The 25,439-nt window shown below is 51.1% G+C and overlaps 1 protein-coding gene across 4 annotated transcripts; it reads left to right on the top strand.

Annotated features, from left to right (window-relative positions):
- The first annotated feature begins 9,506 nt into the window (after window positions 1–9,506).
- naxe (NAD(P)HX epimerase) lies at window positions 9,507–24,905 on the top strand. 4 transcript variants are annotated; one of them, XM_041181710.1, is made up of 7 exons: window positions 9,507–9,662; window positions 12,499–12,713; window positions 13,599–13,707; window positions 15,825–15,935; window positions 17,156–17,269; window positions 20,457–20,604; window positions 24,719–24,905. In XM_041181710.1, the coding sequence occupies exons 2-7, from the start codon at window positions 12,526–12,528 to the stop codon at window positions 24,742–24,744; spliced, it is 696 nt and encodes a 231-aa protein (XP_041037644.1). In that variant the 5' UTR covers window positions 9,507–9,662; window positions 12,499–12,525; the 3' UTR covers window positions 24,745–24,905. The 4 variants fall into 4 exon arrangements, with proteins under 4 accessions (XP_041037644.1, XP_041037641.1, XP_041037642.1 ...); XM_041181707.1 differs by having other exon boundaries at window positions 9,509–9,662; window positions 23,183–24,905; XM_041181708.1 differs by lacking the exon at window positions 9,507–9,662 and adding an exon at window positions 11,651–11,722 and having other exon boundaries at window positions 23,183–24,905.
- The last annotated feature ends 534 nt before the right edge of the window (window positions 24,906–25,439 follow it).

Raw genomic sequence — 25,439 nt, 5'->3', positions numbered from 1 at the left:
ACTATATAAAAAGGAAGAGAGAGACCAAAGTGGACATAGACCCCTTACAGAATCAGGCTGGGGAAATAATAACAATCGGGAACCAGGAAATGGCAGAGATGTTGAATAAATACTTTGCTTCTGTCCTCATGTAGAAGACATTAATAGCATTCCAATACTAAATAATCAAGGGGCAAAAGAGGGGGAGGAAATAAATACAATAACTATCACTAAAGAAAAAATACTAGGGAAACTAATGGGGCTAAGGCCTGATAAGTCCCCTGGACCTGATGGGTTGCATCCCAGGATATTAAAGGAAGTAGCTACAGAGATAGTGGATGCACTGGTAATAATCTTCCAATAAACCTTAGATTCTGGAAAAGTTCGAGAGGATTGGAGAACGGCCAATGTAACACTCTTATTCAAAAAGGGAGGGAGACAAGAAACAGGTAACTGTAGACCAGTTAGCTTAACATCTGTCACTGGGAAAATGTTTATTATAAAGGATGTAATAGCAGAGCATTTAGAGTTACATAATCTAATCAAACAGAGTCAGCATGTCTTCATGAAGGGGAAATCATGCTTGACAAATTTATTAGAATTCTTTGAGGAGGTAACAAGCTGGATAGATAAAGGGGAAACAGTAGATGTAATATATTTGGATTTCCAAAAGGCACTTGATAAGGTACCGCACGTAAGGCTACTTAATAATAAGAGCCCATGTTGTTGGGGTTAGTATATTAGCATGGATAGAGGATTGACTAACTAATAGAAGACAGAGAGTTGGGATAAGGGGGGGCATTTTCAGGATGGCAACCTGTAACTAGTGGGGTGCCACATGGATCAGTGCTGGGACCACAATTATTTACAATATATATTAATGACTCAGATGAGGGAAGTGAATGTACTATCACCAAGTTTGCAGATGATACAAAGATAGATGGGAAGGCAAGTGGTGAGATAGATACAGAGTCTACAGAGGGATATGGACAGGTTAAGTGAGTGGGTCAAAAAGTGACAGATGTAATATAATGTGGGAAAATGTGAGGTTATGCACTTTGGCAGGAAGAATAGAGGAGTTGAATATTATTTAAATGGAGAAAGACTGCACAAAGCTGCAGCACAGAGGGATTTGGGAGTCCTTGTGCAGTCATCTTTGATGAATCCCAAAAAGCTAACATACAAGTTCAACAGGTAATAGGGAAGGCAAATGGAATGTTGGCCTTTGTTTCAAAGGGAATAGAGTATAAAAATAGGGAAGTCTTGCTAAAACTATACAAGGCACTAGTTAGACCACACCTAGAATACTGTGAACAGTTTTGGTCCCCTTATCTAAAGAAAGATATACTGGTATTGGAGGCAGTCCAGAGAAGGTTCACTAGGTTGATCCTCGGTATGGAGGGATTTTCTTATGAGGAGAGGTTGAGAAGGTTGGACTTGTACTCATTGGAGTTTAGAAGAATGAGAAGCGACCTTACTGCAATATACAATTCTTAGGGGGCTTGACAGGGTGGATGCTGAGAGGTTGTTTCTCCTTGTGGGAGAGTCTAGGACCGAAGGGCATAACCTCAGAGTGAGGGGTCACCCATTTAAAACAGAGATGAAGAGAAATTTTTTCTCTCAGAGGGTAGTTAACCTGTGGAATTTTTTACCGCAGAGAGCTGTAGAGGCTGGGTCATTAAGTATATTCAAGGCTGAGATAGACAGATTTTTAATCAGTGAGGGAATCAAGGGGTATGAGTGAAAAGGCAGGAACACGGAGGGGAATTATCAAATCAGCCATGATCTCATTGAATGGCAGAGCAGACTCGATGGGCCAAATGGCCTACTTCTGCTCCTACCTCTTATGGTCTTATAGGTTCAAGGACCTGAATGACCTCCTCCTGTTCCTGTGTGACATGTTCGAGGGGCTGAATGGGCTCTTCCTGTTCATGTATAGCATGTTCGAGAGGCTGAATGGCCTCTTCCTGTTCTTGTGTAACAGGTTTGAGGGGCTGAATGGCCTTCCACTGTTCCTGTGTAACAGGTTTGAGGGGCTGAATGGCCTCCTCCTGTTCCTGTGTAACAGGCTCGAGGGGCTGAATGGCCTCCTCTTGTTCCTGTGTAACAGGTTTGAGGTGCTGAATGGCCTCCTCCTGTTCCTGTGTAACAGGCTCGAGGGGCTGAATGGCTTCCTCTTTAATCTCTGAGCTGGAGAGCAGAGTGGGGTCATAAATTGCAACAATTAAATTTTTTGTGAATTTCCATTTGCAATTCCAGCCCTGGCTGCATTATATATATTTTAAAAATTAACTATTTTAATATATATTTTGTAAGATGTGATTAACTGTGTTGATTTTTTAAAACAGAAGTCCATTATTTTTATATACATGGTGAGCCCCTGATCTATTTTGTATAATTAACCTGGCCCTGGTTATTTATTTCTTTCATTGACCTTCATGTCGTATCAATTGAAAAATATCCAGGTTTTACTTTTGCATCCAATTATTTATTTAAAACTGTATTAATTTCAATTACAGGTGTGATAATACTGAACTGGAATGATATGCACAGGAGGAGGCTATTCAGCCCATCCTGCCTGTGCTGGCTCTTTGAAAGATCTATCCAATTAGTCTCCACTCTCCCTCCTCCCGCTCTTTCCCCCATATCCCTGCAAATGTTTCCCCTTCAAGTATTTATCCAATTCCCCCTCTTTTGAAAGTTCCTATTGAATCTGCTTCCACCGCCCTTTCAGGCAGCGCCTTCCAGATCACAACAACTCGCTGTGTAAATAAAAACAAATTCTCCTCATCTCCCCCTCTGGCTCCCTTCCCGATTCTCTTCAATTTGTGTCCCCTCTGGTTACCGACCCTCCTGCCCAGTGGGAACAGTTTCTCCTTATTTACTCTGTCCGAACCCCCCTTCCTGATTTTGAACGCCTCGATTCAATCTCCCCCTTAACCTTCTCTGCTCTAAGGAGAACAATCCCAGCTTCTCCAGCCTCTCCACATGAACTGAAGTCCCTCGTTCCTGGTCCCATTCGGGGTCAATCTCCCTCCACACCCTCTCCGAGGCCCTTGACATCCTTCCTAAAGTGCGGGGCCCGGAATTGGGCTCAATACTCCAGCTGAGCCCTAACCAGGGATTTATAAAGTGTACCCTTGCTGACCCCGGCTCATTCTTTTCCCTGGACCTCAACACATTTTGTCGGGGTGGTGGAGGCTGGGTTGGGGGGTGTGAACGGGTTAGATTTCAATGTCCGAGCACCTCCTTCTGGAAAGCATCCAAATTTTGAATTGAGCAGGGCTTGGGCGTTTGCTTTAAAGCACAATCGATCAGTGATCCCCGTCTCACTGCTGGTGGATATGACGGAGATCTACACGCCTTGTGCCTCCACGCCCCACCTTCAGCCTCCCATCCCTCCCAAAGAGGCATTTTTTTATTTACACAGTGAGTTGTGATCTGGAAGGCGCTGCCTGAAAGGGTGGTGGAAGCAGATCCAACAGGAACTTTCAAAAGGGGGAATCGGATAAATACTTGAAGGGGGGACGTTTTCAGGGGTAAAAGAGCCGAGGCAGGATTGGATAACTCTTTCAAAGTGCCGGCACAAGCAGGATGGGCCGAATGGCCTCCTTCTGTGCCCATATGTTTCCTTGACTCACAGTCAGGGTTGGATCCTTGACATTCCCTGAGTCATGTAATGAGACCCCTGGGGGCTGCTCTGTCCTTGTGCTCAGTCCCAAAGCAGAAAGGAGCAGAGTGTTAACACAAGGAGCAATATTCTTTCAGTTCTTTTGGGGGCAAACCTATATGTTTCAGCCTGGCTGTGACAGGGTCTGCGATATGCACCCTCAGTGTCGATAGTGATCCTAAACCTGGGACTCAGAGCTCTGGAGAGCAACGCACTTCCTTGTGAATTATTTTAACAAATATCACACTTTAATCAGTTCCTTCCCTGAATATTCCTGTTGGATGAAGCAGATTTTTAAAAAATACTGATTTTCAATTCAATTTACCTCACAGATTACTGTGAGCATATAAGTCGTTTGTGGTAAGGCAAGGGACTGGCAAAGCACTCTCTTAAATGGATTCTTTGGGTGGATTATTCCTTAAAACTGTTTTTTAATCACGTATGAAATGTACAGTTATCGAACATTAAAGTTAAATAAGGCGTTTCCATCAGTTTCTTAATTCTGGATTGGGATGAAAAACGACACATATTCCCATTCTTCTTCCATAGCTGTCCTCATTTATCTTCTCTGTCTGTCTGGCTTTCTCCCCCGTTGTTTCTCCTTCTCTCTCTCTCCTCTCTTCCCCATCTTTATCTTCAGTTACCTCTCTTGTCCCTCTCACCCTCTCTCTCTTTGTTCTTTGTTTCTCCCCTTTGTCTCTCTGCCCATCCCCTCCACCTCATGCTCTCTACCCTTTTCCTTTCTTTGTTTCTTACCTTGCTGGTCTTTCTCTCTCACTCTCTCTCCCTCCTTCCATGGTCTTGTTCTCTCTCTCTCTCTCTCTCTCTCCCTCTCTCTCTGAGCCTTTCTCTCTCTCTCTTTCAGGGTCTCTTTTTCTCTTTCTCTCTCTCTCCCTCCTTCCCTGGCCTTGTTGTCTCGCTCTCTCTCTTCTGCTCTCCCTTCTTCCTGGTCTTGTCCTCTCTCTCACTCTCTCTGTTTCTCTGACTCTCTCTATCCCTCCCTCCTTTCTAGTCTTTTTTTCTCACTCTCTCTCCTCCCTTCCTAGTCTTGTTTTCTCTCTCTCTCTCTCCCCTCCCTTCCTAGTCTTGTTCTCTCTCTCTCTCTCTCTCCCTTCCCTTCCTAGTCTTGTTCTCTCTCTCTCTCTCTCTCCTCCCTTCCTAGTCTTGTTTTCTCTCTCTCTCTCTCCCCTCCCTTCCTAGTCTTGTTCTCTCTCTCTCTCCCTTCCCTTCCTAGTCTTGTTCTCTCTCTCTCTCTCCTCCCTTCCTAGTCTTGTTCTCTCTCTCTCTCTCTCCCTTCCCTTCCTAGTCTTGTTCTCTCTCTCTCTCTCTCCTCCCTTCCTAGTCTTGTTCTCTCTCTCTCTCTCTCCTCCCTTCCTAGTCTTGTTCTCTCGCTCTCTCTCTCTCTCCCTTCCCTTCCTAGTCTTGTTCTCTCTCTCTCTCTCTCCCTTCCCTTCCTAGTCTTGTTCTCTCTCTCTCTCTCTCCTCCCTTCCTAGTCTTGTTCTCTCTCTCTCTCTCCTCCCTTCCTAGTCTTGTTCTCTCTCTCTCTCTCTCTCCTCCCTTCCTAGTCTTGTTCTCTCTCTCTCTCTCTCCCTTCCCTTCCTAGTCTTGTTCTCTCTCTCTCTCTCTCCTCCCTTCCTAGTCTTGTTCTCTCTCTCTCTCTCTCCTCCCTTCCTAGTCTTGTTCTCTCTCTCTCTCTCTCTCTCCCTTCCCTTCCTAGTCTTGTTCTCTCTCTCTCTCTCTCCTCCCTTCCTAGTCTTGTTCTTTCTCTCTCTCTCTCCCTTCCCTTCCTAGTCTTGTTCTCTCTCTCTCTCTCTCCCTTCCCTTCCTAGTCTTGTTCTCTCTCTCTCTCTCTCTCCTCCCTTCCTAGTCTTGTTCTCTCTCTCTCTCTCTCTCTCCCCTCCCTTCCTAGTCTTGTTCTCTCTCTCTCTCTCTCTCTCTCTCTCCTCCCTTCCTAGTCTTGTTCTCTCTCTCTCTCTCTCTCTCCCCTCCCTTCCTAGTCTTGTTCTCTCTCTCTCTCTCTCTCCCCTCCCTTCCTAGTCTTGTTCTCTCTCTCTCTCTCTCTCTCCCCTCCCTTCCTAGTCTTGTTCTCTCTCTCTCTCTCTCTCTCCCCTCCCTTCCTAGTCTTGTTCTCTCTCTCTCTCTCTCCCCTCCCTTCCTAGTCTTGTTCTCTCTCTCTCTCTCTCTCCTCCCTTCCTAGTCTTGTTCTCTCTCTCTCTCTCTCTCTCTCCCTTCCCTTCCTAGTCTTGTTCTCTCTCTCTCTCTCTCTCCTCCCTTCCTAGTCTTGTTTTCTCTCTCTCTCTCTCCCCTCCCTTCCTAGTCTTGTTCTCTCTCTCTCTCCCTTCCCTTCCTAGTCTTGTTCTCTCTCTCTCTCTCTCCTCCCTTCCTAGTCTTGTTCTCTCTCTCTCTCTCTCCCTTCCCTTCCTAGTCTTGTTCTCTCTCTCTCTCTCTCCTCCCTTCCTAGTCTTGTTCTCTCTCTCTCTCTCCTCCCTTCCTAGTCTTGTTCTCTCTCTCTCTCTCTCTCCCTTCCCTTCCTAGTCTTGTTCTCTCTCTCTCTCTCTCTCTCTCCCTTCCCTTCCTAGTCTTGTTCTCTCTCTCTCTCTCCTCCCTTCCTAGTCTTGTTCTCTCTCTCTCTCTCTCCTCCCTTCCTAGTCTTGTTCTCTCTCTCTCTCTCTCCCTTCCCTTCCTAGTCTTGTTCTCTCTCCCTCTCTCTCCCTTCCCTTCCTAGTCTTGTTCTCTCTCTCTCTCTCTCTCCCTTCCCTTCCTAGTCTTGTTCTCTCTCTCTCTCTCTCCTCCCTTCCTAGTCTTGTTCTCTCTCTCTCTCTCTCCCTTCCCTTCCTAGTCTTGTTCTCTCTCTCTCTCTCTCCTCCCTTCCTAGTCTTGTTCTCTCTCTCTCTCTCCTCCCTTCCTAGTCTTGTTCTCTCTCTCTCTCTCCCCTCCCTTCCTAGTCTTGTTCTCTCTCTCTCTCTCTCTCTCCCCTCCCTTCCTAGTCTTGTTCTCTCTCTCTCTCTCTCTCTCTCTCCCCTCCCTTCCTAGTCTTGTTCTCTCTCTCTCTCTCTCTCCCCCCTCCCTTCCTAGTCTTGTTCTCTCTCTCTCTCTCTCCTTTCCCTTCCTAGTCTTGTTCTCTCTCTCTCTCTCTCCTCCCTTCCTAGTCTTGTTCTCTCTCTCTCTCTCTCCTCCCTTCCTAGTCTTGTTCTCTCTCTCTCTCTCTCTCTCCCTTCCCTTCCTAGTCTTGTTCTCTCTCTCTCTCTCTCTCTCTCCCTTCCCTTCCTAGTCTTGTTCTCTCTCTCTCTCTCCTCCCTTCCTAGTCTTGTTCTCTCTCTCTCTCTCTCTCCCTTCCCTTCCTAGTCTTGTTCTCTCTCTCTCTCTCTCTCCTCCCTTCCTAGTCTTGTTCTCTCTCTCTCTCTCTCCCTTCCCTTCCTAGTCTTGTTCTCTCTCTCTCTCTCTCCCTTCCCTTCCTAGTCTTGTTCTCTCTCTCTCTCTCTCCTCCCTTCCTAGTCTTGTTCTCTCTCTCTCTCTCTCCCTTCCCTTCCTAGTCTTGTTCTCTCTCTCTCTCTCTCCTCCCTTCCTAGTCTTGTTCTCTCTCTCTCTCTCTCTCCTCCCTTCCTAGTCTTGTTCTCTCTCTCTCTCTCTCTCCCCTCCCTTCCTAGTCTTGTTCTCTCTCTCTCTCTCTCTCTCTCTCTCCTCCCTTCCTAGTCTTGTTCTCTCTCTCTCTCTCTCTCTCCTCCCTTCCTAGTCTTGTTCTCTCTCTCTCTCTCTCCCCTCCCTTCCTAGTCTTGTTCTCTCTCTCTCTCTCTCTCTCTCTCCCCTCCCTTCCTAGTCTTGTTCTCTCTCTCTCTCTCTCCCCTCCCTTCCTAGTCTTGTTCTCTCTCTCTCTCTCTCTCTCCCTTCCCTTCCTAGTCTTGTTCTCTCTCTCTCTCTCTCCCCTCCCTTCCTAGTCTTGTTCTCTCTCCTTCCTTCCCTAATCTTGATCTCTCTCCCTATCTCCCCCTCCGTCCTCCCTGGTCATCTTCTCTCTCTCCCTCCCTCCCTTCTCCTCTCTTTGCTTTCCCCTCTCCCTTCCTTTTCATCCTCTCCTTTTCTATATTGCCCCCTCCAATCTTTCTTTCCCTCTCTCCCTTCTCACCCCCTCTCCCCTTTTCTTTCTTTCTCTCCATCCATCTCCCTTTCGCTGCTCTCTTTCACCTCCCTCTCTCCCTCTTCTCTCCCTCAAACCCCCTCCCCTCCCCGGCCTCCATGTTTCCTGTCCCTTTCTTTCATTTTCAGACGTGCCCTGATGATGTATCATGTAACATAAGGGGAAAAGCAAAGGCCTGAAGCAAGGACAAGGAGAGAGGGATGCAACAGGTCTGAATGGAAACTATAGAGCTGAGAAATATTCACAGAATCACAGTGCAGAAGAGGCCCTTCGGCCCATCGAGTCTGCACCGACACGTGAGAAACACCTGACCTACCTCCCTAATCCCATTGACCAGCACTTGGCCCATAGCCTTGTGGCTAGTCTGCAGCTAGAGAGGGTTCAGTTTCTTCAGATTTCTACATTACAACAGTGACTACACTAGTTCATTGGCTGTACAATCTCTCTGACGGAGGTCCTGTGGCCAGTGTCCCTGCCTTTGAGTCAGAATCTCCAGGTTCAATTCCCACCCAGGACCTCTGGCCATGGAAAGCGCATTGTTTGTAATGTGGCCGAAGGGATTGAGTATCAACCTGTAAATCCTTCTAATGCCGTCCTTACCTGGTGCGGCTGGGCCTACATGTGACTCCAGACCCACAGCAATGTAGTTGACTCTTAAGAAATGAACCCTCTGAATAAGGGCAATTAGGGATGGGCAAAAGGGGGTGCAAGAGCTGGAGACCTTCCCTGGTCGCCATGTTTTTTTCTCCGTTTCGAAAGTGGTATTTATTGCCCATCCCTAATTGCCCTTATTCATTTTTTTTAAGAGTCAACCACATTGCTGTGGGTCTGGAGTCACATGTAGGCCAGGCCAGACCAGGTAAGGATGGCAGGTATCCTTCCCTAAAGGGCATTAGTGAACCAGATGGGGGTTTTTTTTTACAACAATCAGCAATGGCTTCATGGTCATCATTAGACTTTTAGGGAAAAATTGTCCCCCCCCCCCCCCACCCCCCGCCACCCCCCCACCCCCCTCGTTGGGGGTGTTGTGTGGGAGTGGGCGGGAGTGGGCACGAACCCGATTGGCACACCCGATCAGGGCTGCGCCACCATTTTACATGGGTGGGCCAGTGAAGGCCCATCCAGCTTGATGATCGCCCAGAAGCGCTGAGCACTCCCTGTACGGGCGGGATGGGGGGGTGGGGTGGGGGGGGGGGTGGTGTCAGGGTCCTGAGTCATTTAGTTTCCTGCGCTATTTCGTGCTTGCACGGAGATGCCTCAGGGAGACTAGTTTGACGTGTAAATTTCAATAAAGGAGAAATAAAACTCTTAAAACATGTCCCCTCATGTGACACCACCACACGAGCTGGGACATGTCAAAGGGTGAAGGTAAACGTTTTTATTAGATTTTAAAACACTTCATGAAACCTCACCCCGCCTGCGGGCGAGGTTTGACGAAAAATGCAAAGGCCGCCTGGGCCCTTGGCCTGTCTGCCAACCCTAAGGTTGGACGGGCAACTCGTTTAATTGAGTTAATTTGTTTTTAAATGGCCTTAATAGGCCTTTGGCAGTTTGGCGGGTGCACAGCTGAGTCAGCTGCGTGCCCGCCGAACTGAAAAATCTAAATGATGTGTGGTGATGTTGGGACACCTGCCCAACATCACCCTTTGTCATTTTACACATCGGTGAGTAGGCCCCACCCTTGCAAATTCAGCCCTTATTTACAATTCTATTTATCACCGTCTGCTGTGGTGGGATTCGAACCCAGGTCCCCAGAGGATAACTCTGGATCTCTGGAACACTGGTCTGGTGACAATACTACTATTCCACTGCCTCCCTTTGATGGAAGAAGAGTTGGAGCCTCTACCATCGCTATCCATAGCTCCAGGCTACAACAGGTATGTAAAAGTGCCTTTTGCCACAGCAACTCGGACTCTCTGAGAGAACTGACAGACCAGCGCCAATGCTCCTTGAGAGCTCTGGCGATCATGAAAAGCGTGATACAAACGCAAGGCTTTCTCTTTCCCTTTCTAAAGAAGGAAGCGGCTGGAGGGTGGGATCGGACTAGGTGGCGATGCTCCACGCGGCTCTCACAGTTTGGGCTTGGACAGGGCGGCTGTGCCAGTTGGGGACTCTTGGGGGCACCTTTGGGAACCGGGGAAAGCTTTCAGGGCAGGAATGGGGTGGGGCAAGTAAGGTAAGAAAATTGACTGAGTGACAGGAGACAGAAAGTGGTGGTTAATGGATGTTTCTCAGGCTGGCGAAAGGTTTGGAGTGAAGTTCCCCAGGGGTCAGTGTCGGGACCCTTGCTCTGACTTATATATATATATTAATGATCCAGACCTTAGTGTCCAGGGAACTATTTCTAAGTGTGCGGATGATACAAAACTCGGAAGCATCGATAACTGTGAGGAGGATGGTGCAGAATTTCAAAGGGACATAGACAAGCTGGTGGAATGGGCAGGCGGATGGCAGATGACGTTCAGTGCAGAGAAATGTGAAGTGATTCATTTTGGTAGGAAGAACATGGAGAGACAATATAAAATAAAGGGGGCGGAGGAGCAGAGGGACCTGGGTGTATATGTGCATATGTCATTGAAGGTGGGCAGGACAGGTTGGGAGAACGGTTAATAAAAAACACAGCGTCCCGGGCTTCATTAATAGGGGCATAGAGCACCAGGGCAAGGAGGTTACGTTGAATTTGTATGAGGCAGGAGCTCGGCCTCAGCTGGAGTATCGTGTCCGTTTCTGGGTGCCGCACTTTAGGAAGGATGTGAGGACTCCGGAGAGAGTGCAGGAGAGATTCACGAGAATGGTTCCCAGGGATGAGGAACTTCAGTTCCGTGGACAGATGGGAGAAGTTGGGGCTGTTTACCTCGGAGAAAAGGTGATTTGACAGAGGTGTTCAAAATCACGAGGGTCTGGACAGAGTCGACAGGGAGAAACTGTTCCCATTGGGGGGACCTGAGGGACCCAGATTTAAGGGGATTGCTGAAAGGAGCGATGGAGACACGAGGAGAAACTTTTTCACGCAGCGAGTGGTTGGGGTCTGGAATGCGCTGCCCGACAGTGTTGGGGGGAGACGGGTTCAATCGAGGCTCTCGATAGGGAATTGGAGAGTTATCGGCAATGGGAGAACGTGCAGGGTTGCGGGGAGAAGGCGGGCGAATGGGAATGGGTGAATCAGAGAGTCGGTACGGACACAATGGGTCGAATGGCCTCCTCCTGCATTCAAACAATTCAGTGATTCTCCAAAAATGGGAAAAAAAATCCCTCATGTCCCTTTAAATAATGCTCCAGGCATTGAAAGGGTTAATGCAACGCCCACGCCTCCTCCCATTGGCTCTCATCCGTGACTGACAGCGCGTTCCTGCTGCTGATTGGACAGCTGCCGGGTCAGTCAATTGGCAGGCGGGACAGAACGCCGCTCCGCCGCTTCTGATTGGTTAAAGCTGTGATTGACAGGCTCCAGCACGGCGTCAAACTCGGGGACGGAACGGCGAGCCCTTCAGGCAATTCGATCGGCGATTGGCTGAACCAGCTGCCAGTCATCATTCGACTGGCCCTTCCCTGGGCCTAATTGGATGCCTGTCTGACCAAAATGGGCGACTCCGAGGTGTTATTGGTTAAATCTAGTGTCCGTCAAGGTTAACCACACACCAGCTTGTCCCGTCATGCCCCGAAATGCTCCAATGCTTGATTGGTTTACGTGACGGTCAATCAAAGCAGGAGACCAATCGAAATGGTTGTATGGGTGGATCAGGGATGCAATGGCTCATTTGCTAAGAGTAGTGTCAATCAAGTATAGGTCCGCCCATCCTGTGATTCTATTGGTCAGATACTGTGAGTGACAGCCGGAATCGTAAGTTGATTGGTAGCTACGGCGGGAGGGTGGGAACTTGGCCTTCAGATGCAGACTGCAGGCTGCAGGCAGAGCTGAGAGTCACGCGAAGAGTTGGTAAGTAGTGGAGGGTCAGTACTGAGGGAGCGCCGCACTCTCAGAGGGTCAGGACTGAGGGAACGCCGCACTGTCGGAGGGTCAGTACTGAGGGAGTGCCGCACTGTCGGAGGGTCAGTACTGAGGGAGTGCCGCACTGTCGGAGGGTCAGTACTGAGGGAGCGCCGCACTGTCAGAGGGTCAGTACTGAGGGAGTGCCGCACTGTCGGAGGGTCAGTACTGAAGGAGCGCCACACTGTCTGAGGGTCAGTACTGAGGGAGTGCCGCACTGTCGGAGGGTCAGTACTGAGGGAGAGCCGCACTGTCGGAGGGTCAGTACTGAAGGAGCGCCGCACTGTCGGAGGGTCAGTACTGAGGGAGTGCTGCACTGTCGGAGGGTCAGTACTGAGGGAGGGCCGCACTGTCGGAGGGTCAGTACTGAGGGAGTGCTGCACTGTCGGAGGGTCAGTGCTGAGGGAGAGCCGCACTGTCGGAGGGTCAGTACTGAGGGAGCGCCGCACTGTCGGAGGGTCAGTACTGAGGGAGCGCCGCACTGTCGGAGGGTCAGTACTGAGGGAGTGCCGCACTGTCGGAGGGTCAGTACTGAGGGAGCGCCGCACTGACAGAGGGTCAGTACTGAGGGAGTGCCGCACTGTCGGGGAGGGTCAGTGCCGAGGGAGCGCTGTACCTAAAAAAAAAAGTACATAATCGGCTGGGCAGCGCTTTGGGAAGTCCTGAATTGGGGAAAGGTGCGATGGAAATGCAAGTTATTTGAATAACTATTGTCCTCCCTTCAGGCTGGCTGCTTCCTCACTCGCCCCTGAATGTTTGGGATCAGGACCCTCTTGGGCCTCAGCGTAATCGCATCATCGCGCGTCGTTGCTCGCGGCGCAGGACCGGGCATCTCCCGGGCACTGGACTTCCTCTGCCCCAAACCGCAGTGGTGGCTCCTACCTGGGAAAATGGATCCCAACTGCTCAACTCTGGGCGAGAAACCAGTGAAATTCCTTAGGTAAGGTAGCCTGAAGGGAGTAGTCTTCTGAATGAAGGGGAGATGAACACGAGGGGTCAAATTAATCCTTAACCCCAAGGGCGCAGGAATACTTGGCGGGGCGGGGGGGGGAGTGACGTTTTCAGTTCTGTACAGACAGACCCCCATTGCTTTGACCCCAACGGGAGTAACTGGGCTCAGTTCTGGGCCCTCGCACCTCAGGAAGGATATATCGGCCCTCGGAGGGGGTGAGGGCAGCGCAGATTCACCGGAACGATCCCGGGGCTGAAAGGGTTAAATCCCGGGGGCAGGTCACGCACAGACTCGGCTTGTATCCCCTCGAGTGTGGAAGATGAAGGGGCGATCGAATTGAGGGGGTTTAAGATGATCAAAGGATTCGATGGGGGTCGATGGAGAGAAACTGTTTCCTCTGGTGGGGGTGCAGAAGCTTAAAATTGGAGCCAGGCCCGTTCAGGAGTGATGTCAGGAAGCACTTCACACACACACACACACACACACACACACACACACACACACACACACAGGAGCAGGAATCTGGAACTCTCTCTCCCCCACCCCCCCCCCCCCAACCCCAATAAAGCTGTCGAGAGGCTGGACGGTCAATTGGCGATTTCAAAGCTGCGGTGGACAGATTTTTGTTGGGTAAGGGAATCGAGGATTCCCTCCCCACCAAGCTTCCCTCTTTCCAGTAGGAATGCTAGCTGGTGATTGGGAGTGGGATTGGCATTGGGTGAAGGGCGGTGGGACTGAGGGCAGACAGTGTTCCCCGCTGTCGCTGGGCCCCTGCCTGGCGTGCGTTGGCTGATTCGGAATGCGAGGGAATCGATAGGGCCTCTCTCTCTCAGCGCCGGTGACTTCTCTCCCTCGCTCCCTCTTACCCAACAGTCAGGAAGAGGCCCAAGCCATTGACCAGGAGCTGTTCAACGAGTACAAATTCAGCGTGGATCAGCTGATGGAGCTAGCGGGCCTAAGCTGTGCGTCGGCAATTGCCAAGGTAGGTGCCCGACTCCTGGGCAGGCGGAGAAGGAGGGGGAGAAGGGAGGGGAGGCAACAGGGAAGACTTAGCCATGTACGTGGTGACGAGAGCTCACCCACCCACCACCTCTGGGCCTTGAGGTCACCTGTTGTGGTACCCAGGAATCTGCACCCCCGCTAACCGCGAGAACAAAGTGTTGGCGTGAGTCACTGGCCTGATGTTAACAAGGGCATTTACTGTGTGTATGTCTCTCTGGTCAGCTGAACCACCTCTCTAGGCCACAGAGCCTGATGTGGTAAATCACTAGGCAGGAATGCCCATCGTGGGGAGATGTTGGCATCGTGGCGTTGTCACTGGACTAGTATTCCGCAGACCCAGGGTAATGCAGGGGGGACCCAGGTTCAAATCTCCCCAAGGCAGCTTGTGAAATTTGAATTCGGTAAAAGTCTAGATTGAAATTCTGACGATGACCATGAAACCATTGCTGATTGGCCTGGTTCACTGATGTCCTTTAGGGAAGGAAATCCTGCTGCTTTTTCAGCGCAAACTGGAGGAACAGCACCTCATCTTCCGACGAGGCACTTTACAGCCTTCCGGACTAAATATTGACTTCAAAAACTTTAGATCTTGAACTCCCTCCTCCATCCCCACCCCCTTTCCGTTTCTTCCCCCTCCTTTTGGTTTTTTCCAGTAATTTATATAGATTTTTCTTTTCCCACCTATTTCCATTATTTTTAAATGTATTCCACCCATGGTTTATTTCACCCCACCCCCACTAGAGCTACCTTGCTCGTCCTGCTCTCCACTCTTAATTAGCACATTCTTTTAGATAATATCACCACCTTCAACACCCCTTTGTTCTTTTGTCTGTGACATCTTTTGGTTAACTCCTCCTGACACTGCTTGCTTGTCCCAACAATTCCCCCCCACCCACCCCGCCAAACCAGCTTATATTTCACCCCTTTCCTATTTCTACTTAGTTCTGTTGAAAGGTCATGAGGACTCGAAATGTCAACTTTGCTCTTCTCCGCCGATGCTGCCAGACCTGCTGAGTTTTTCCAGGTGTTTCTGTTTTTATTTTAGTCTGCTGCCCTTACCTGGTCTGGCCTACACGCGACTCCTGACCCACAGCATTGAGGATGGGCAATAAGTGCTAGCCTAGTCAGCAATGTGCATTTCCCATGAACGAATAGAAACAATTCACCAAGAGAGTCTCAGTAGCACCATTACTGACCGAGCTGGCCGAGTCCTAAAGGACACAGTTGCTAGACTGGGTCTGCGGCAGGTGGTGAGGGAACCAACAAGAGGGAAAAACATATTTGACCTCATCCTCACCAACCTGCCTGTCACAGATGCATCTGTCCATGACAGTATCGGTAGGACTGACCACTGCACAGTCCACATGGAGACAAAGTCCCACCTTCACACTGAGGATACCCTCCATCGTGTTGTGTGGCACTACCACCGTGCTAAATGGGATAGATTTCGAACAGGTCGAGCAACTCAAGACTGGGTATCCATGAGGTGCTGTGGGCCATCAGCAGCAGCAGAATTGTACTCGAACACAATCTGTAACCTCATGGCCCAGCATATCCCCCACTCTACCATTACCATCAAGCCAGGGGATCAACCCTGGTTCAATGAAGAGTGCAGGAGGGCATGTCAGGAGCAGCACCAGGCATACCTAAAAATGAAGTGTCAACCTGGTGAAGCTATAACACAGGACTACTTGCCAGACAGCACAAGCAACAACCGGTGGGTACCGCAGGGGTTGGAGCATTTCATTGGCTCCAGAAACATTTTAACTTAGTTAGATAAGCTTCCTTTAAAGTTTTGTCTTTTAAGAGGCTGTTTCCTTAGTCCGTTAGTTTATTTTATAGGATTACTGTTCCTTTAGAAGAGTGTTAGTAAGGAGTAGGCAGAGATAGGTAATGCTGCGTTCTGTGGATAAACCTATCATGAAAAAGACCTCGGTCTATCTGACTTGGATACAGGTAACACAGAGCATTCCAGTGCCCCCAGTGATGATCACTGGCTGAAGTGTCCTAGCATCACAGCCGTACAGACATGCAGTTTATCAATTGTAAAATCACTTTTTCCAGTCACTGTTACTCACTCCTCCATCCGTCTTTCAGGCCTATCCTCTGTCGTCGCTTCGGAAACAAACTCCCACCGTGTTGATATTGTGTGGACCTGGCAATAATGGTGGAGATGGACTAGTGTGTGCAAGGCACCTCAAACTCTTTGTAAGTTCACACACCCTCCCAGGACAGGTACAGCACGGGGTTAGATACAGAGTAAAGCTTCCTCTACACTGTCCCCATCAAACACTCCCAGGGCAGGTACAGCACGGGGTTAGATACAGAGTAAAGGTCCCTCTACACTGTCCCCAGCAAACATTCCCAGGACAGGAACAGCACGGGGATAGATACAGAGTAAAGCTCCCTCTACACCGTCTCCATCAAACACTCCCAGGACAGGTACAGCACGGGGTTAGAGACAGAGTAAAGCTCCCTCTACAGTGTCCCCATCAAACACTCCCAGGACAGGTACAGCACGGGGTTAGATACAGAGTAAAGCTCTCTCTACGCTGTCCCCATCAAACACTCCCAGGACAGGTACAGCACAGGGTTAGATACAGAGTAAAGATCCCTCTACACTGCCCCCATCAAACACTCCCAGGACAGGTACAGCACGGTGTTAGATACAGAGTAAAGCTCCCTCTACACTGTCCCCATCAAACACTCCCAGGGCAGGGACACTATGTAGTGAATTTGTTGCTTGAATCATGAGTGGTTATATTTTGGTTATGTAAACCTCTGGTCGGGGTGGGGGCAGTGCAGATTTACCAGGACGACCCCCGGGCTGAAAGAGTTAAATCCCGAGGACAGGTCACACAGACCCGGCCTGTATTCCCCCGAATGTAGGGGATTTGGGAGTGATGTAAACAAGGGGTTTAAGATGATTAAAGGATTCGATGGGGTCGTTGGAGAGAAATGGTTTCCTCTGGTGGGGGTAGGGAGTCCACAACAAGGGGGGGCAGAACCTTGTGGAGTTAAGATACAGATCAACCGTGATCTAATTGAATGGTGGAACAGGCTGGAGGGGCTGAATGGTCTCCTGCTCCTATATACTGCGCCCTCAAAGGTTGCTCCACTGTCGCCGTGTGACTGCATTGGTTCATTTCTGCTGGATTTGGGGCGGTTGATTCATCTGTGTTACAGCTTAGCCCCATCTCAACAGCAGTGACTGGGTGGAGATGCAACCTCATCGCTTGCTCCCCCCCCCCCCGCCCCCCCCCAAAAAACCCCAGCCACCTCAGCGGGTCGTTCGGTCGCCCCCACCTGGTCGGCAGGTCGATCCCTTCTCTTGGCCAATACACATCATCCTGACGCGGTCTGGGTGCTGCCTAGGTTGTTGTACCTCCCTCTGCCCTCTGTGGTAATGTCCTCCTCTCCATTTGCAGGGCTACGAACCCACCATCTTCTACCCAAAGCGCCCAAGCAAACCCCTCTTCGAGGCCCTCACCACGCAGTGCCAGAAAATGGACATCCCCTTCCTGACGGAGTTCCCTTCAGAGGTAAGGAACGCTGCGCAGGCATGGCCAGTGTTTCACGACACACATACACAACAGCCCAGAGCACCCCCACACACACACACACACACACACACACACACACAGCCCAGACCATCCCCACACACACACAGCCCAGAGCACCCCCCCACACAACCCAGAGCACCCCCCCAACACACACACACACACACACACACACACACACACACACACAGCCCAGACCACCTCCACACACACACACAGCCCAGACCACCTCCACACACACACACACACACACACACACACACACACACACACACACACACAGCCCAGACCACCTCCACACACACACACAGCCCAGACCACCTCCACACACACACACAGCCCAGACCACCTCCACACACACACACAGCCCAGACCACCTCCACACACACACACACAGCCCAGACCACCACCACACACGCACACAGCCCAGACCACCTCCACACACGCACACAGCCCAGACCACCTCCACACACGCACACAGCCCAGACCACCTCCACACACGCACACAGCCCAGACCACCTCCACACACGCACACAGCCCAGACCACCTCCACACACGCACACAGCCCAGACCACCTCCACACACGCACACACACACACACACACACACACACACACAGCCCAGACCATCCCCACCCGTTGCCCCTCAATGCCAAGTCTCCTTTAGCAGGTCAGAGGCTGGGAATCCTGCGGTGAGTGACTCACCTCCTGACTCCCCAAAGCCTGTCCACCATCTACAAGGCACAAGTCAGGAGTGGGATGGAATACTCCCCACTTGCCTGGATGAGTGCAGCTCCCACAACACTCAAGAAGCTCGACACCATCCGGGACAAAGCAGCCCCGCTTGACTGGCACCACATCCACAAACATTTATTAACAGGGGCATAGAGTACAAGAGCAGGGAGGTTATGCTGAATTTAGACACCCGTTAGAGCTCAGCTGGAGTATTGTCTATAGTCCTGGGCACCGTATTATAGGAAGAATGGGAACCCATTGGAGAGAGTGCAGAAAATGTTTCCAAGAATGGTTCCAGGGATGAGAGCTATGAGGATAGATTGGAGAAGTTGGAGCTGATTTCCTTGTAGAAAAGGCTGAGAGGAGACGTGATAGAAGTTTTCAAAATCACGAGGGGGCTGGGCAGAGAAGACAGGGAGAAGCTGTTCCCCACTTGTAAAAGGATCAAGAACGAGAGGGCACGGATTGAAAGTGATTTGTAAAAGAAGCAAGTGTGATGTGAGAAAGAAACTTTTTCACACAGCGAGTGGCTCGGGTCTGGGGAATGCACGGCCTGGAAAAGTGGTGGAGGCAGGTTCAGTCGAGGCATTCAGGAGGGCATTAGATGATTATTTGAATAGAAACAGTGCGCAGGGATACGGGGTAAAGGCAGGACAATGGCGCTAGGTCATAATACTTGTTTGGAGGGCTGGTGCAGACACGATGGGCCGAATGGCTTCATTCTGTGCTGTTAAGATTCTGAGATTCTGATTCGCTCCCTCCCCCACCGACGCACAGTGGCAGCAGTGTGTGTACCATCTACAAGACGCACTGCAGCGACTCACCAAGGCTCCTTAGGCAGCACCATTGCGAGAACATCACAGCTAATGTCTTCCCAGGTTCACAACGGTACACACACCCAATACAGGGACGGGTGTTTCGTTCATATTACCAGGCAAGTTTATTAAATATTAAACAGGCGCGCGCGTGCACACACACACACACACACACACACACACACACACACACACACACACCAAAATGCTTATACTTAACAGAGGTGAAAGGAAGCAGCGGAGATGAACTTGAAGGCCAGACTGCAGGAGCTCAGTTACCACGCGGCTGTATCTCGACGTGAGTCTAGTTTTCTCTTCTCAGAGTGCGCGCGGAGGGTTTCTAGACCCCTCTTCTTTTGGGGTCTAGCCTTGTGCCGTGTCAGGTAAAGCTTCGTTTGCCTCACTTGATTGATTTACCCTTAAGCGGGGCGAAACTTTGTTTGAGCCAGGCTGACTGATTTACCGAGAAGCAGGGCACCCCATGCTCACACTTGTAGCTAACATGGTTAAGGCAGCATATTTCCCTTACCTTCGCTGTTGCCTCCGGCCGTACAGGTCAGCCGACAGAAATGCTGATCCAAGCTTCTAAACGTCAGAATTTTCCCGGACACAAGCTCTTGCAACAGTTTGACATTTTCTTTCCATTCCCCACAAACCCTAGACGTCGAAGTCTTACGTTCAGCAAAAATCATGCCTCTCCTCTCGGCATTTCCCGAATCCATTATCCCATATTAACTCTCGCCTTCCAAACTCGTGACCGCCACAGCCTAGAAGGACAAGGGCAGCAGACACATGGGGAACACCACCACCTGGAAGTTCCCCTCCGAGCCACTCACCATCCTGACTTGGAAATATATCGGCCGTTCCTTCACTGTCGCTGGGTCCAAATCCTGGAACTCCCTCCCTAACAGCACGGTGGGTGTACCTGCACCACAGGGGACTGCAGCGGCTCAAGATGGCAGCTCATCACCCACCTTCTCAAGGAGCAATTAGGGATGGGTAACAAATGCTGGCCCCGGCCAGCATTCTTATTGAGAATGAGGTTTGGAAAAAGCGTTTGTCGGAGCGGCAAGAATTGCTGAACATCTCGATCAGCCAACGTAACTTTATCAACCACCATCGTCATCGCCTGGATCGCGTGTGGGCAAGCAATAAATTCACTTGCCTTCAGCTCTGCCCCTGCCTAGATTTAGTCGGGTTCCTTCTGGAGCATAGGAGCAGAAGGCAGGGCCAATCAGCTTCTTGAGGTTGTGTCCGCCCCCCCCCAACTGCTTGATCCCTTCCTCGCTCGTTCTCTCCCTCCCCCCCAACTCGTTCTCTCCCCTCCCCCCACTTGTTCCCCCCCAATACTGTCCAGCAAGCCCACCCCCACCCTGCTCGCATCGTTCCCTCCCCACCTTGTGTCCTTCTCCCCACCCCCCCCACCCCCTTTAACACACTCCTTTATACTGACCTCTGACTGAGTTTTTGGTTGCCTGTTCCAAGTGTTTTTATCCTGTGGCTCGGATGGGTTAATATGTTGTTTGATAGTCGCCTCTGTGGTGTCTCACTGCGTGGAAGAGGCTGGAGCAAGGGAAGTTGCTGCTGTCTAATGCCACTCCCCCCCCCATCGCTCGACAGGCACTCTTCATCGACGAGGTGTACAACCTGATTGTCGACGCTATCTTTGGGTTCAGCTTCAAAGGGGAAGTGCGCGAGCCTTTTGCCGCCATCTTGGGTACATTGGAGGGGGTGACCATCCCCATCGCCAGTGTGGACATCCCATCAGGTGAGTGCACGGAATGGTACCCGGGTTTACCCCATCGCTGTGAGCGAGTGGCGGGTTTATTGGCTTTTACAAACGGAAGCGTAGATTACAAAATCAAGGAAGTGATGCAGGACCTGACCGAATCCCCTGGTTCGGAGGCGGCTGGAGTACAGTATCCGATTTAGGAAGGATGTCAAGGGCCTTTGGAGAAGGTGTGGAGGGAGATGCACCACAAATGGGGCCAGGAACGAGGGACTTCGGTTCACGTGGGGAGACTGGAGAAGTTGTGGCCTGGACCACACTCCCAGCAGTCTCAAGTACTGGTAACTGAGAGCAGCAGACACCCTGAAGACCCCTCTACTTCTGCCGCCTCCTCCTCTTCCGGGTGGGTTACTATCAAGAGCAAAGAAAAGTACAGCACAGGAACAGGCCCTTCGGCCCTCCAAGCCTGCGCCGATCGTATTGCCCGTCAACTAAAACATTTTGCACTTCCGGGGTCCGTATCCGTCTATTCCCATCCTATTCATGTATTTGTCAAGCTGCCTCTTAAACACCACTATCGTACCTGCTTCCACCACCTCCTCTGGCAGCGAATTCCAGACACTCACTACCCTCTGAGTAAAAAACTTGCCCTCACATCTCCTCTAAAGGTTTCTCCTCTCACCTTAAATCTATGTCCCCTAGTAATTGACTCTTCCACCCTGGGAAAAAGCTTCTGACTATCTACTCTGTCAATGCCACTCATAATTTTGTAAACTTCTATCATATCACCCCTCAATCTCTGTCGCTCTAGTGAGAACAATCTGAGTTTCTCCAACCTCTCCTCATAGCTAATAACCTCCAGACCAGGCAGCATCCTGGTAAACCTCCTCTGCACCCTCTCCAACACCTCCATATCCTTCTGGTAATGTGGCGACCAGAATTGCATGCAATATTCCAAGTGTGGCCTGACCGAGATACTATACAGCTGCAGCATGACTTCCCAGCTTTTGTACTCAACATCCCTCACTTATCCTGACCCCTCACTGCCTGCGGGGTGGCCGCCTCCAGGGACAGGCGATCCGGTAAGCTCTCATTTCCCCCCCCACCCCGATGCTCCGCAGCGACTCCAGCTGCCCCTCGAGCTCGGAAACCCTGAGCTCGAGCTGGAGACACTTGTATCCTGGGGGACCAGGTGGCTGCGTGAGGTCCTCCTGAAGTTCCCACGCGGCACAGGGATTGGAACAGGTCACAGATTTCCATCCTTGATCCGAAATCCTCTGTTTCCCCCCCTTCAACAATCTAGCTGGCGCCTTGATTGAACTGTTAATTCCAGTTGATAACCTCCAGACCTGCTCTGAACTTGTAACCTTATTAATTGACTGACTACCATCGTAACCCCATCTAAATCCTCAATTTGAAGCAAATATCTGCGTTTCGATAGAAGAGAGAGAGGTACTCACTGGCTAGTCACTTCTCGGGTTTCCTGTGACAGCTTGTGTTCCTTGGAGACACTCTCCCCGCTCCCCGTTGGTCTCACAGTGACTCCCTTTCTCCCTCTCCCCCTCCCCTCTCCCTCGCACGCTCGCCCTCTCCCCTCTTGCTGGCCTCACAGTGACTCTCACTCTCTGTGCATCACACCGTTTGTCCACCCCCACCCCGCCACCCGTGCTCTTTGATGTCACCCTGGTCTCACAGAAAGACCTTCGGAAGACATTGTGATGACGTTAGAGAGAGCACAGGAAGGATTCACGAGAAAGGTTCCAGGGGGGTGAGGAACTTCAGTTACGTGTACTGATTGGGCAAGTTGGGACTGTTTTCCTTGGAGAAGAGAAGGCTGAGAGGAGGTTTGGTCCATGTGTTCAAAGTCACGAGGGGTCTAGGGCAGAGTCGATGGGGAGAAACTGTTCCCATTGGGGGGGGAGGATCTAAGGGGATTGGCGAAAGAAGCGATGGAGACACGTGGAGAAACTCTTTCACGCAGCGAGTGGTTGGGATCTGGAATGCACTGCCCGAGAGTGTGGGGGAGGCAGGTTCAATTGAGGCTTTGGGGAGGGAGTTGGAGAGTTATCGGTAAAGGGAGAATGTGCAGGGCTACGGGGAGAAGGCAGAGGGTAGTGGCACTAGGTAAATTGCCCCAACGGAGAGCCAGCACACACGTGATGGGCCACATGGCCTGCTGTGCTGTAACCGTTCTGAGGTTCTCTGAAGCTGGGATTGTCCCCCCCCCCCTTAAGAGCAGAGCAGAGCAGGTTAAGGGGAGACTTAATAGAGGCATTGAAAATGAGGAAGGGTTTTGATAGAGTGGCTGGCGAGGAATAGGGGGAGGGGGTGAGAGAGAGAGAGGAAGGTGGGGTGGGGTGGAGGGGTAGGGAAAACAGGGAGGAAGGGAGGGGTCACCGTAAGTTAAGTATGAAGAGCCCTGGCACTGGGTTCTCGGATGGATCAAAAGGCTGATGGACCAGGAGCATAATTGGGTTTGAGACGTGATGGGATGTCCTGGTGATGGGACTTTGGACACAACGTGATGAAGACAGGATTGTTCAGCCACGGTTTGCTAATGCATTGTCTCCTCGTTGTGACTCCCGTCTCTCTCTCTCTCTCCCTCTCTCTCTGGCAGGTTGGGATGTAGAGAAGGGTGGCCCCGGTGGGATCCAGCCCGACCTGCTCATCTCCCTCACTGCGCCGAAGAAAGCCGCCGCCCACTTCCACGGGCGCTACCATTACCTGGGCGGCCGCTTCGTACCGGCGGCGCTGGAGAAGAAATACGGCCTGAACCTACCCCACTACCCTGGGACCGAGTGCGTCCGCCAGCTGCTGTAATACCTCCAACACCCATACAGGGGGCAGCGGCACCACCAGACAGCTGGTTGGAGGATTCACCCCTCCCCTGCATGAGCTGGGGTTGAACAGCCTCATCTTCCCTCTCCCTCCTTGGCTCCCTCTCCCTCCTTGCTCCCTCTCTCTCTCTTCCCGTTCACTCCAGCTATTAGTGGGATTTTTGATGCGGGGGTGGGTTTCAGGAGGGGGTGGTTTATAAAACCTGTCTTTGGTTTGGCCTGGGGGCAGGAACCCAGGATCCAGAGGGCAGCATCATCAGCGCGCCACATTGAATTAAAACAAACTCTTGCTTGGAATCAAGGCTGTAAAGTGAAGCAGCACAGAAAGAGGCCATTCAGCCCATTGAGGCTGTGCTGGCCCTTTGAAAGATCTTTCCAAGTAATCCCACTCCCCCACCGCCCCCTGCTCTTTCCCCCCCATATCCCTGCAAACTGCTTCCCCTTCACGTATTTATCTGATTCCCCCCGCCTTTTGAAAGTTCCTATTGAATCTGCTTCCACCGCCCTTTCAGGCAGCGCCTTCCAGATCACAACAACTCTTCTAAACTCTTCTAACTCTTTTTTTAAAAAAAACTCTTCTCATAGGAACATAGGAGCAGGTATGAGGCCATTCAGCCCATCGAGCCTGCTGCGCTTCAATATGATCATGGCTGATCATCCGCTTCAAATGCCTTTTCCCCCCACGCTATCCCCCATATCACTTTGTGTCTTTGGCATTCGGGAGTCTGTCAATCTCTACTTTAAACGTACTCAGTGGCTGAGTTCTTACAACCCTCTTGGGTAGAGAATTGCAAAGATTCACCACCCTTTGAGTAAAAAAACAAAATTCCCCTCATCTCGGTCCTAAGTGGTTTGAAATTATGCCCCTGGGTTCCAGACTCCCCAACCAGGGGGAAGCGTCTTACCTGCATCCCTCCCCACCTCTGGTTCCCTTCCCGATTCTCTTCAATCTGTGTCCCCTCTGGTTACCGACCCTCCTGCCCAGTGGGAACAGTTTCTCCTTATTTACTCTGTCCAAACCCCCTTCCTGATTCCGAACGCCTCGATTCAGTCTCCCCCTTAACCTTCTCCGCTCTAAGGAGAACGATCCCAGCTTCTCCAGCCTCTTTCCCCGCCCCCCTCCCGAGTGACGTTCTTAAATCTCGCCTGCGTGCCCTCGAAGGCTTTGATTATTTTAAAAGTGTGGCAGCGAGTGCCGGAGTTGGATTTTGTTTTAAGCAGCTACTGGTAGGAATAGACGAGCTGCCTGAGATCTCTCAAATGTGTTGCTGCCGGGTGGGATGTATTTTTATATATATATATATATATATATATAGCAAAGGGATCCTCGCAAGGAGCCTGAATGGGTGCTTTTGATGGTGTTGCCCGGACGGTCGCAGGAATTCTCCTATAGCACCGGAGGCGGGTATTCGAGAACGCGTTCCGGACACGCTCGCTTTCTTGCACAAGACTCGGGCTGAATTTGACTGGCTACCATACAATAAAAGGAGTGAGTGAAACGGCTGTTCTGTTGCCTTGACTTTCGTTTCTTTCCTTCCTTCCTCCCCCCCCCCCCCCCCCCCCACCCCGTTCAGAAAGGCGGGGGTATTTGCGGCTGAGTCCGTCCGTCGTGTCGGTGCTGGGGGGCTGGCGTCCGTATTCTGCCAGCATTTCTGAATGATGTTAATAACTGCAGGAATTGTTACAGCGAGGAAGGAGGCTGTTTGGGGGTGGGGGGGTGGGGGTGGTGCCATTGCGCCGGGGCCGGCTCTCCCGATGCGCAGCTCACCCAGTTCCATTCTCCCGCCTCCCCATGACCCTGCACGTTCTCTCCCCGCCCCCCCCCCCCGCCCCCCGCGATAACTCTCCAATTCCCTTTCCGAAGCCTCGATCGAACCCGCCTCCCCCACGCTCTCAGGCAGCGCATTCCAGATCCCAACCACTCGCGTGAATTGCATTTCTTTCTCATACCGCTTTTGCTTCTTTTACCAATCCCCTTAAACCTGTGCCCCTACTGGCTCTCGATATCCTCCCAATGGGGACGGTTTCTCCCCTTCG

Source organism: Carcharodon carcharias (genome assembly GCF_017639515.1).
Source record: "Carcharodon carcharias isolate sCarCar2 chromosome 36 unlocalized genomic scaffold, sCarCar2.pri SUPER_36_unloc_15, whole genome shotgun sequence".
Lineage (NCBI taxonomy): Eukaryota > Metazoa > Chordata > Chondrichthyes > Lamniformes > Lamnidae > Carcharodon > Carcharodon carcharias.
This window is presented reverse-complemented; position numbering and strand designations above follow the sequence as displayed.